The sequence below is a fragment of the Conger conger genome, chromosome 6 (assembly GCF_963514075.1).
Source record: "Conger conger chromosome 6, fConCon1.1, whole genome shotgun sequence".
Classification (NCBI taxonomy): Eukaryota; Metazoa; Chordata; class Actinopteri; order Anguilliformes; family Congridae; genus Conger; species Conger conger.
Window position 1 is genome coordinate 8795755 of NC_083765.1, and position 13380 is coordinate 8809134.

The 13380-nt window shown below is 43.2% G+C and overlaps 2 protein-coding genes across 2 annotated transcripts in view; both read left to right on the forward strand.

Annotated features, from left to right (window-relative positions):
* The first annotated feature begins 3092 nt into the window (after positions 1 to 3092).
* Positions 3093 to 6521, forward strand: LOC133131050 (GTP-binding protein RAD-like). Its single transcript, XM_061246142.1, has 5 exons — positions 3093 to 3275; positions 3670 to 4021; positions 4508 to 4581; positions 4777 to 4981; positions 5495 to 6521. The coding sequence occupies exons 2-5, from the start codon at positions 3682 to 3684 to the stop codon at positions 5770 to 5772; spliced, it is 897 nt and encodes a 298-aa protein (XP_061102126.1). The 5' UTR covers positions 3093 to 3275; positions 3670 to 3681; the 3' UTR covers positions 5773 to 6521.
* A 242-nt stretch (positions 6522 to 6763) lies between these two features.
* cdh16 (cadherin 16, KSP-cadherin) overlaps positions 6764 to 13380 on the forward strand; it is a 34865-nt gene continuing 28248 nt past the window's right edge. The window contains exons 1-4 of the mRNA XM_061246802.1: positions 6764 to 6784; positions 9396 to 9449; positions 10007 to 10105; positions 12832 to 12966. Of these exons, the coding sequence (XP_061102786.1) occupies positions 9405 to 9449; positions 10007 to 10105; positions 12832 to 12966 (279 nt within the window). The 5' untranslated portion in view covers positions 6764 to 6784; positions 9396 to 9404. The remainder of the gene's footprint in view (positions 6785 to 9395; positions 9450 to 10006; positions 10106 to 12831; positions 12967 to 13380) is intronic.

Genomic DNA, 13380 nt, shown 5'->3' on the forward strand with positions numbered 1-13380 from the left:
GGGTGTACCTGTCTACCTAATAAAGTGTTCACTGACTGTATAACAAATATATGACCCAAATAGCATTTAACACAATACAATATAATCAAATCATGTGTGCTCCAACAAACCGGAGTAACTTCCATGCCAAAATAAGGTTTGTAATTGTAGCAGCATTATGTGTCCCACCAAATCGTGATGTCACAAGCTGGGAGAGAATGACATAAGAATATCAGAATAAGGGGAAATCAAAACAAAACCGAAACGCACCAATCCAAATAAAACATTAAGCTTTCTAATTCAGTGTATTGTCTTGGTAAAAAGGTAATGAGATCACTAGTGGGGAAATGAAAAGATGGTAAACCTCTATAGTGGGCTCCAAAATTATTAGCACCCTTGATAAATATGTGCTAAAAATACAGTCAACTAAAAAAATGTGTTATTAATAGTTTTATTTTCCAACATGTGTAGTGTGCTTAATTAATGATTCAATGGAATCAACCAAAGTCTTACATAATAAAAGACCCCACTGACATATATATACAGCGGGGTCCGAAAGTCTGAGACCTCACTGAAAATCTGGGTGATGAATGATGATGAAAATGATGAAAATAAACAGAAAGTGTTAGGATTTTGAAAAATGTGAAAAACATTGCTGCACAATCCACAATCCCTGTCCTCAGGGGGCGATCTTCCCTCTGGTTAAATTATTCCCAATGCCCCAGCGCAGTGTTGGGGCCAATATCTAAAATATCTGCTGATGTTCATATCTCATAAATACACTGTAGAAAGAGACAAAATTTGCATTTGTTTTATTGGCTGAAGCTAGCCTTTCATCAACACTCATGGGAAAGGAAAAATCATTATTTTGTCTGAATGGCCAGCAGAGGGCAGTATTGCTCCCCAGCAAACTGCTCCCACGAATGCCCCTGGAACGCTTCCAATTTACTGGTACACTCATTACTGACTGCAGCAACCAGCAGTTCAGATGAGTTTTGAACTAGATTTCTTGTCTGTTTTAACAAGCCATTTCAGGTATATCCTGCTAACTATATTCAAAGGTTTACTGTGCTCTGATGTACATCATTTTCTAGAAGTTTTTCTAGGGGGTGACATGGCTCAGGCAGTACGAGCAGTTAGCTGACATGTTTATTTCTAAAGCAACCAGGGAAGAGGTTGCACACATGAAACATATCAAATAAATGAGAAGCAACTATTCCTAAGTTTGCCATTGATGATGACAATGATGACACAACGCCACAGCGCTAAAATAAATATCCAAATGGCTCATATCTAATTAAGCTGCATGTGGAAGGGTCAGCCTCTTCAAGCAGGACAGCAAGTGTAATGGCCCACATGTATTTTCCTGTCTTTTCGTCAACGGACAGCCTGTCTTTTTTCTGGAAAAATGTACTGTAGTGTATATTTCTCTGATGTGCTTGTCTTAGAGAGACAGGAAGAAAAAAAAAGGGACTAGAAATTACATGGGACTGAGTGACCGAGTCACTGGTTAGTGCGTCATGTTCCCATAAACCTGAGGGTTTTGATTCACTTGTTTCATTTGCTGTTCTGACTACAGTTTATGACTTAAACAATTACGTGTTGGCTTCTTACACAGTACAATAATCAGTCAGTTCAGCTTTAATAGTCAAAATGAGTTAGTATGAGTCCACATTTATAAAACTGATATACTCTGAAAATGTACACTTACAGTCAAATGTAACAGTATTGGGACTGTGATCATTTTCATTGTTTTGAGTGAGTGAATGAGTTTTCTATTTTCTAAATTTTCTAAAAATCCTTTAAAAAAATTACAATTATGGATTTCGTAATGTGGTGCCAATCTAACCTCATGAACGGATCAGTTACCATCTTATCTTACCACATTTTTGACCTGGAGTTCAGAATTATGCTTCATTGTGTAGCCACCAGATGGCGATATTGTTATATATTTGATGCCATTGGCTTCAACGCCTGTGGTGTTTGTTAAAGCGTAGTCCTAGTGCTAATTATGGTCTTTCCTGTCTGGCACAGCACAGTCATATACAAGTGTGAAATGAAGGGGAATTCAAGGCAATGTCTGTGGCAAGTATGTTCCCAGAGCTTATTGGCATCAGTCTAGTAGCCACCAATGAATATTAGCATTATGCTATATTTTATATATTTAGTCCAGACACAATGTTTCGAATACGCCATTTTACATGGTCATGACCATTGGGTGTCCACTCAGTGACCCTTGACTCAGTGGGCAGTAAGGTAGCTGTTGTAGGCCTAATTGATTTACTGATTCTGTAGGGCAGTGTTAGCATAGTGGTTAAGGTAAATGACTGGGACACGCAAGGTCTGGTGTGGCTATTGTGGTGTAGCCAATAAGATCCGCACAGCCGTTGGGCCCTTAACCCTGCATTGCTCCAGGGGAGGATTGTCTCCTGCGTAGTCTAATCAACTGTACGTCGCTCTTGCCAAATGGCAATAATGTAAAAACAAAGACCATCTCCAAGCTTCAGTGTTCCATGAGGTGTTTAGGCAAACTAAATTAAACCATAACAATGAGGTGAGTCTCCTTGCCCTTAATAATAATAACCATAATAAAAAGGCAAATGAGAAAATGTATCAACCTAATGCTATTTTGATCTGTGGGCCATTTATTGATTATAAACTATTTATAACGCCATATTAATTTATTCAACCTGCAAAGTAACAGAAAATAATATTCTGCTTAATTTCTCAGTGGATTCATGAATGATTTTTTAAATTTAATTTTTTTAACCAGAACTCAATGCTTTATTCCTGCTCTGCAACCTAATTTACCAGTTGACACTCAGCAGAAGCTACTATTTTCGCGAGACGCTGACCATCATCCAATATTTGACAAGCGCTTCAGCTAATTAGGCTACAACGTGCATTACATCAGTCCCACCTGCGGTGGAGGGCGGCGGAGACCCCCCTTTAGTCGCCCGTGCTCGGTTTTTTGAATCACGTCTCACGAAGCTGACGGAGATTCCGCGCTGGCAGCGCCCCCGCATGATGTTACTACTATAAAGAGCGGCATGATTCTCCCGGGTGGCCTTACCTCGAGCTGACGTCAGTATCTCGCCTGGTACATAAGTAGGAGACGGTCTCCCCTCTTGCATTAGATCGAGCTAGCGGAGGAAAAGCGAGAGCTGTACAAGCGGCAAGGAGCACTTTTGTGTCAGGAGTTTTCAAGGCATTATCGAACACGAAAGGACCCAACAAGCCTAAAGGGATTACTTCAGCGAAGACCGGATTCAGAAAATACTTGGACAAAACGAAATGTAGGTTTGCTGTGTGAAATATTCGTTTTGTTTGATAAATGTAGTATTTTCTTTGTCGTCTTTTTCTGATAACTATTATCTAATCGTTTTCATCATATAGATTGCTATAGGCTAGTTGTGCTTACTTGGTTTTACATTCGCCAAATTGTAAGCCTATATTGCTATGATGAACACTAAAACACATCAACATGATTTGTAGTAGGCTACTATGCCAGTGATGTGGCGCTTCATTTAATATGGCTTTTGCTAATTTTTAAAATGGAAAAACTATCAGGAATATAGGCGACCTTTCCCATAAGACAACAAACCAATTAATTTACAGGTTAATATGTCACGTCTAGGTAGGCTCTTCATTGTAATCCACTGTTTATCAACGCACGGCTGTACCTTACAGATACTTGGAATCATGACTCTCAACAAAGGGGACAAGAGACGAGGAAGTATGCCGTTCCCCGTCCACCTGCAGAACCTGCACAGGAGAAGCATGCCCGTTGACGACCGCGAGCTCCGTTCGACGGCGCAGACGGTAGAGCTGTCGAATCTCACTCGCTGCACATCCTACACACCCGGCGACCAGCACAGAGACAGCTGCGTGTCTGACTCGTCAGACTCCGTCATCTCTTCCGGCAGCGACGCCGAGGGGCAGGTTTACAAGGTGGTCATCCTGGGTGACCACGGTGTTGGAAAGTCCAGTCTGGCGCGGATATTTGGCGGCGTAGAAGACGGCTACGACTGCGATGAGCCCGGTAAGTTCCGGATTGCTGCCTGTAGGCTATGTCAATATTATGTGTAACCTACTTAGTTTGAAGTCAATGATTCAAACGTTAACTTTTAAAACGAAATAATTTATCAGAACGGTATTTCAGCAGTGGTTTCTATCAACTGGATGTTATAATTGCGCTATAGAACAATTATATGTAGGCCTAGTGGAGGCATTTATTTAGTGTATAGAGAGAACATTCATTTCCAACGAATTCCAACCAGCTACTTTACCACCTATTTACTAACGGTATCATGGTATATTTAACCGTTGTCAGGGACACCAATGGAAAACAGTAAGAAAGGCCGTAGCCTACAGAGGTCTGAAATGTATGCCTGTCGTATGTGGCGGGGACTAATGCTGTCAGTTGTGCAACAGGTGCACAGGCGCCAGGCAGAATATTGATGAGTTCAGTGCGAGGGTCCAGGTCACTGTTAAAATGTGCTCATCACTCGCTGATCTTGCTCTTCAGGAAACACCTATGACCGGTCCATCGCTGTCGATGATGAAGAAGCTTCCATCCTCCTCTATGACATATGGGAACAGGTGAGCAGGTTGCTTTCAGCACAGTCATAAAAGAGTCAGAAGTGACCCTTTAACAGATCCTAAATTCGAGAGATTGTACATTGTCAATATATTGCAAAAACAACTGCATTCATTTTGTACGGCTGAAAAATGTGAATCGGTATGCGGGATTGGCAGTACAACTGACAAATCCATGTCCCTCCTGTGACTCAACAGGACCACAGCCAATGGCTGAGGGAGCAGAGTATGCGCATGGGCGACGCCTACGTCATCGTCTACTCGGTGACGGACAAGGCCAGCTTCGAGAAGGCGTCGGAACTGCGCATCCAGCTGCGGAGGGCCAGACAGTCCGAGAATATTCCCATAATCCTCGTGGGCAACAAAAGCGACCTGGTGCGGTCCAGAGAAGTCTCCATGGACGGTGAGCCCCTGACGCTTCCTCTCGTTTCCTCTACCTGTCCACTGTGCGGAGAAAAGAGAAACAGCCAAACACTGTTTCTGTCATGTGTGTCCAATGTTTGGTCATTACATTACATTATTGGCATACGCTCTTATCCAGAGCGACGTGCAGTTGATTAGACTAAGCAGGAGACAATCCTCCCCTGGAGCAATGCAGGGTTAAGGGCCTTGCTCAAGGGCCTAACGGCTGTGTGGATCTTATTGTGGCTACATCGGGATTAGAACCACCGACCTTGCATGTCCCAGTCATTTACCTTAACTACTATGCTACAGGCCGTCATTATTCAGAGAACGAGAAAAAACAAGAACTCAGAGCATTATGTAGGGAATCAGAGAAAGACTAGTACCTAGAGGACGCACAGAGGGGGAAAAGAAACAAAGGAATCAGAAACAGTTTGTTGTAAATGCTATGCGCGGCGAACGAGACGCACGCCTTTTAACCCGTACCTACCGCCGTGTCTCCTCCCACCTGTAGAGGGCAGCGCTTGCGCCGTGGTGTTCGACTGCAAGTTCATCGAGACGTCGGCCTCCCTCCACCACAACGTGCGGGAGCTCTTCGAGGGCATCGTCCGGCAGATCCGCCTGCGTCGGGACAGCAAGGAGGAGAACGCGCGCCGTCTGGCCAGCAGCAAGCGCCGCGAGAGCGTGGGCAAGAAGGCCAAGCGCTTCCTGGGTCGCATCGTGGCCCGGAAGAACAAGAAAATGGCCTTCAGGCAGAAGTCCAAGTCCTGCCACGACCTCTCAGTCCTCTGAAGCCTCCGGTGTCCTCCGTGTTTTTTTGTTTTTTTTTGTTTTTTTCTTCACACACCTAGACCCAGACGCTGTGTGTCACCGGCTTGTGTTTTTCCCACACCAAAACTGTGGACTTATAGATTTGTAAATATATGTATTTACAACTTTTGTAAAACTCTGAACTGAGGGAATTATAAAAAAAACAAAACAATTGGAAAGTACAGATTGATGACAAATCTGCATGTAGCTCTTGTTTTTAATCAGTTTAAAAAACAACAACTCTGCCTTAAAACTGCAACTGTTGAATCCTACTTGTGTCGGTTTGTCTTGTCAGTGAGTTGACCTTGCTGCTGGACACCCTTGTCCGCAGAAGCAGTATGTAACTACTGGTATTTTATTGGTAGACTGTATGTTGAGAGTACAGGTACTGTATACAATGATGGCTTAGCAACAGGGGGTGCACCAATGTCTGAAATATTACAGTAAATACTGTATGTGATTTTAACCATTGATCTGACATTTTTAAATTATATTTACTTGAAACTTAAGTATGCTGGTTCGTACTTTTGGTGACATATTCTTCGATGCCCTGGCATTTGTACTCCCAAGTCTGAAAGAGTGTGTGAATGAATGAAATGGAGCAATACATTTGACTTGTGTTGTGAATTTAACATTGTTTCAGTAGGTTGAACTGCACATCAATTTACTCAACTAAGAATTTTGTTATATGTTTACATTGATATTTTATAATTAAAAAAATATACTGTAAATCTGGCTGATGTTTTCATTATTCACCTAATTCAGAAGTTGAACCATTTCACGGACGCAAGATGTCTCTTTAACTGTAATTATTCATTTATGGACACGATTGAGATGTGTGGGCCAACGCACATGGTTAAAGGTGCTGAAAGGTTCAGGAGTCATTTTCAAAGTGTTAAACATTAAGCTACAGAGGTGTTCAAGCCCTTGCTGTGCCAGGCATTTTCATTCACTCTCACTCGCCAGAGGGGAACACTGCATCGAATTTAGAGAGGTAAGACGAAACGAATATTTTTTTTACATAACGTGTCTTATCACAACAGTCTGCATAGAATGATGAATCATAACTATTGTTCAGATAAAGAATGGAAGGGGGTTTGTGTCAAACATAGTGGGAGCGTTTATTTTTTTCCGATGTGGAGTAGCATTATTTATCTTATTAATTTAGCAGTGACTCACACTGCTGGTCAAAAGTGAATAGAAATACATGAAATCACTTAATTTAGCAGGCATTAGCACTGAAGTGCCGTGATAGCCTTGCAGCCTGTGTTATGTCCAAATTTGCGCAGGCACTCATCCAAACCAATTTATGCAGCTGTAGCTAATGGTCTTTGACTTCAGGGGTTCATTATAGCTAGGTGCTTTTGGGTGCTGTGCTTTTCCTGCCCTTGGGGAAAGCATTGTTTTTCATAAACATTCTGATGCGTTTTTAAATTTGAATTAAAACATGTACCCTGCAGGCTGCTTTGCTTGAAATAAAGTGAACACGTAAAGTAGAAGTAATGGAGCATACTGTGGTCGAACTTGCCTTCCCTCGCGTGAGTGACAGCTCTTTATCCGGTGGTGCAATTGCAGTCGCGAATGAAAAATCTCCACGTGTAATCCGTTTATAAAATGCAGTTTTATTATTTACGTCGGGTGGTTTAAACAAATGCGCTTAAAATGAGAAAAGTACATCCGCGCGCTGCTCTCTTCTCCCGTTGCACGTAGCTAACTGCCCCCCTCCTCCCACCTCAGTTGTTTTACGTGATTTTCCTTTAATTTGGCTTGTAGCTCCTGAGTTTATTTTTAACTTACTTTGTGTAGTGGAAACATTTGTTCTTGCAAGTAAATGTACCAAATAGTATATAGCATGGTTACCGTCGTTTACCAAGGTCTGTTTAAATGACAAATCGCTGACTCAGTTGTGCTCCATGAATATTTATTTAAAATGCTAACGAGAAAAATGTTTTAGAACAGCTGGGGGACGCGTTTCTTGTTTTCCTTAATAGCGAATGGTTGTTTTGTTAGTTGGTTTACAACTTAGAATTTGAATAAGATACACTCAGTGAGCACTTACTATGTACTTCTTAGACTTATTTTTCTACTTCTACTGTTGTAGCCTATCCACTTAGAGTTTTCAGTCAGCTTCAACCAGCCTGGCCCTTCTCTGACTTCTCTCATCAACGCGTTTCTGCCCGTTGAACTGCTGCTCACTGGATGTTTTTGGTTTTTCGCACCATTCTCTGCAAACTCTAGAGACTGTTGTGCGTGAAAATCCCAGGAGATCAGCAGTTTTTGAGATACACACACTACCCTGTCTGGCACCAACAATCATTCTACGGTCAAAGCCACTTAGATCACATTTCTTCCCCATTCTGTCATTTGGTCTGAAAAGGAGCTGAACCTCTTGACCATGTCTGCATGCTTTTATGCATTTATTTGCTGCCACATAATTGGCTGACTAAATATTTGCATTAACAAGCTGGTGTGCAGGTCTACCTAACTCAGTGTAGCTATCACATTTAAAGCAGGGGTTCAACGTCAACGCGTTCGCAGAGAAGGGAGAGGGATAAACAGCGTTGTGGTTTGAGGGTGTCTGTTGTTGCAATTCCTCTCTTGACCGTTAGAAGTCCGAAATGACCAGGTAGGCCAGACAGTGCGCCATTGTGTCGTCGAACAGCGCTCCGTCAAATGACTGATCTTGATTTGCAATGAAGCCAGACACTTGGTGGTCATCTCCAGACAGCCCAGCCATTTGTCAGCATTGCCAAGTCTTTGGGCGAAAACCACATTCCAGGCGAAGAGAATGTGCAGGTAAAGGGCCAAGCAATCAAATAAGTGTCCCATTCGTCCAGTCAGTCGATTTCTCATTGAGAATCATCAAGGCTTGTCAGGCTGCATTGTGTGCAAGGGCGGCCTGTAGCGTAGTGGTTAAGGTAAATGACTGGGACACGCAAGGTCGGTGGTTCTAATCCTGGTGTAGCCACAATAAGTTCAGCACAGCCGTTGGGCCCTTGAGCAAGGCCTGTAACCCTGCATTGCTCTAGGGAAGGATTATCTCCTGTTTAGTCTAATCAACTGTACATCGCTCTGGATAAGAGTGCCTGCCAAATGTCAATAATGTAATGTGTGGACTGTTTGGATATTTGATTGGGAACAGATGGGGAATAGAGAACAACAGGCAATGCTTCTCCCCACTAATTTTAACTGTGGTCTTTGCATTCTTGTTCCGGTCAAGCGCGGGGTCACCAGATGCATGTAAAGCCGGCTAATATGTCAAGCCTGCTTTCCACAGTGCTTGTAACTGAAGCTACACTTGATGACGGTAATTTCAGAGAAACGTTGATGGAAAAACTGCTCTCTATTGGACAGCGGCCAGTGCTGCTGAAGCCAAGGGACGACCGGCAGACAGACACACATCGTGTGAAAGAGGGAGCAGGGGAAGAAGATGGAAGTAGCTTTCCAGTTCCCTCTGAACAAGTTGAAGGTTAAAGTTCATTCTGCAGTTCCAAAGATCCATCTCCAGAGCAATCACGTTAATGACGATGTACTATGTGAGTTGCAGTACTTGATATTTCTTTCCCACACTACATAGCCTGCATTCAATCCTATTTTTGTATCAGCAGGAAAACATGCCTTTGAGAGGATCCGTCTCCACTTGGATCATTGCACTGACTGTAAGTTTGAACTGTTTACCATAGCAAGTACTGTTATCTGCACATCTGTCAGTTTGAAAACAGTTTAGTTTACACAATGCTTGTAAAGGGCATTTACCTTGGCATTTACAGGTACCTCAACACTTTTAAAGTGTATGTGTCAAATCGAAAACCTCTTTTACAATTGGTTTGAAATGTTCACAGGAAAAACAAAAATAAAAAAACTGTATTGCATTGTATAGAGCAAGTTACACATGTGGAGAAAGTCAGTGTTATTCTCAGGAATACAAAAGTGCAATATCAACAAGATGGCACAGAAGGTCCACAGAAGGAAACTTGGTGAAAATTTGAGAATTGGCCCCAAACAAAGTGTTTGGTGTGACATACACATATATACAATGAGCTGATATATATATATATATATATATATATATATATATATATATATATATATATATATATTTTTTTTTTAATGGTGTTTCCCCATTGTTCATACTTAATGCTGTACTTTGTGACTGCCAGTGGTGGCACCATTGGGAGTTAGGCCTAGCTGACCTGGTCCATTTTTGTCCCTGCAGGCTGCTTTGCTTCAGACGGTGGGGACATGTCTTGCTGAAGCGCTAAAAATCGGTGTGCCTGAGAACTATGATGGCATTTTCCCCTGGTACCTGGCAAAGGTAGGCCTCTCTCCTCTTTTAGAAATTTAAATTTCTCCAGGAGGCTGCTGCAGACAGATATCGTGGAGTGTCTCTTCTCGTCATGCCACTACTGCTAATGAAGCACTGTTGCTGAGGCCTTGACTAAGAGGAGTTCAGTTTTCCTGTGGTTTTCTGGAGGGGAGGGGGTCATTTGGGTTGGTGTGTGGGGGGGTCTCCTTTGGGTAACATGGAATGCAGGGTGTGCTGCTTTTGCTAAATTAAGAATAATGTGTCTTCCTCTGGAAAAATGCCATACTGTGGGAAGGGGGCCAGTGGTGTCTTTAAAAGAAATACACTTGTATCCAAACATTGCGAAGGAAATGATTCCCCAGAAAGGTAGGAGAAATGAACTTTCAATATTTTCATAGCCATTTGGCTTAGAATACTGGATCATATGCCGATAAACTCTATTTACCGCTGCTGCTCCAGTGTGGTCTCTTATTTTTCCATCATTCCCCCCAGCGGATGAATGACAGTAAAGTGTACTCTGCACATAAACACACACGCCTCTGGTCTGCCAGGCACCTGCAGTATTTAGAGCTTTTCCGTGGCACTGGCGGCAGTGCTCAGCTGATCCACCCCAGCACACACGGTATCTCCACTATGGCTGCACATACCTCAGAGGACACACATGCTGGGAGTCAGCAGGGGACCTAGCAGCAATGGTTCAGGCCTACAGATGCAAATGGCTTTTCCCAAACTGGGCACTCTGCCAAATTTGGTAGAAGAAGAAACCCAGCGGGGCGGCACGGATGGCGCAGTGGGTAGCACTGCCGGCGCGCAGCCAGGAGGTCCTGGGTTCGAATCCCCGTCGGCCGGGGCCTCTGTGTGGAGTTTGCATGTTCTCCCCGTGTCTGCGTGGGTTTCCTCCGGGTACTCCGGTTTCCTCCCAAAGTCCAAAGACATGCAGGTTTGGCCGATTGGAGAGTCTAAATTGCCCATAGTATGAGTGTGTGAGTGAATGGTGTGTGTGCCCTGCGATGGACTGGCGACCTGTCCAGGGTGTATTCCTGCCTTTCGCCCAATGTATGCTGGGATAGGCTCCAGCCCCCCTGCGACCCTGTTCAGGATAAGCGGGTCAGGATAATGAATGAATGAATGAATGAATGAATGAATGAATGAATGAATGAAGAAACCCAGCGGTTAAAATACATGATGAAAGAAAAAACGCACAATGTCAAAGCAAACGCAATAATACACACAACTGAAGCCGCGTTGAAGCAGGTAGCGTACAGAGACGGGATTTTGCATGAGCACTTGAACACAGTGTTCTTCGCTGCTTTCCCTGCGAGGAACATGCTTGGTGGGTGTGACATTTTACATTACATTACATTACATTATTGGCATTTAGCAGACGCTCTTATCCAGAGTGACGTACAGTTGATTAGACTAAGCAGGAGACAATCCTCCCCCGGAGCAATGCAAGGTTAAGGGCTGTGCGGATTTTATTGTGGATACACCGGGGATTAGAACCACAGACCTTGCGTGTCCCAGTCGTTTACCTTAACCACTACGCTACAGGCCGCCGCATACACGGCAGCTCTCAGCCGAAGAGTGTGTGCCCAAAGTGTAGTCACCTTACATTTTCCTCCTGTGCCTTTTCCATGAGTGCTCGAGTACAAGGTGTGATTCTGAAAAGACAGAAATGCCCTGATTTCCTCTAAGGGCTAAAATTGGAGGCCAGTCAAAGTGGTCACCAATTTTTATATATTTCTTTCAGCCACAAATGGGCACTTACGCGGCTGTCAAGCTTCTCTCCCTCTGCATTTTTCTTTGACAGTGTAATTGGTGGCCTTTGTATGCTGTCACATGTGCCACGGGTCCCTTTTATATTTCACATTTAAACGGAAGTAAGGCACTTCAGGTGAATATGAATGGCATTTCTGGTGGGTGGGTAATTACATGATTCACAAATCTTTATGTTTTGCATGGAAAGAACAAAATAATTGCTAACTGGTGTGTGGTATGGAGGAACTTTTCTGTTAGGTATAAGGCTTCTCAGTCAGTGGTATCATTAAGATAATCAGTATTTTAAAGTGTATGTTACAATTTTTTAAATAAACAGGGAAATGTATGGTTGAAGATGGATGATATATTGATATCACTCTTGCCTCCTGTCTATCCAGTGTGAACATTTAAGCTATAACTTAAATATGAAGGGTTTTCCTAAAGTGACATTGTGCAGTTGCAATAAATAATGAAATGCAGAAGTGTGCAAACCGTCATTTTTACTTAAATGCAGTATCATTGTTATGGTAGCCCTTGGTAGAACCATGGTTATTTCTCCCATGCTGATATTGCATTAAACACCCCCTGCCATTTTATCCGCAATTCTAAATGGCCAATCGTCTCCACAACCGATCTCTGGAGGAACTGATGTCTGCAGCTTGCAGGCGATGAATCAGTAGACGCTAGAGAGCAAATCCCACACATCTGATTTCTCCCTAACCCTGGGCTCCACCACTGCCTGTTGGGAATCACCCTGTAGGACCACAGTCTCAGATTGCTGGTCCTCATCCATGCCCTAGAACAGTGCCTTATCCAGGTGAGCTGTTCAGATGAGTCCCTGATGTAGATTTAATCCTCATTTTGTGTCCGACCATAATCGTGCAGGAATATAAATGTTGCGGTTCAAGAGTCTGATTTAAGTATGAATTATTCAGTGTCATGCGTGGTGTGTGTGACTGGTTATCTTCTTATTTCAGCTTCCGAACCTGCCAGCCGGGTACAGAAATCTCACTGTGACCGGGGATGATGGGGGCATATTTGGAGTCGATTCGGGGTTCCTTTACGCCTTGAAACCCTTGGACAGGGAGAAACAGCCCATATATTCTCTACAGGTAAGCAGGTGTTTTTTTGTGTGGATGTAGACTGAGACAATGGAATCTAGAGGAGAGCAGGGAACCATACATTGGTGGATCTACAACCTACAGTTGGTCAAAAAAATAACCCAAGCAGTCTGAACCCTGGCACCACCTCAGTGCACTTTGTTTAATAGAATGGACTCAGTAGAAACACATTTAGTTACGCAAGGACATTGCGTTGGCCCGGTTTTGACAAAACAATCTGCAGGCCTTCAAAACAGCTGCCTTGTGTATTCGATTTCAGGCCTGTTTTCACGGAGGGCTCATTATGAAATGACTGCCAGTCTTGTTACTAAGTACTGGCTGTACCCTGCCTAACTGGCAAGCACGTTTAAGCAATGAGCAATGCTCTTAAGATGTTTTTAAAGGTTTTAAAATGCTTCTTTGAAA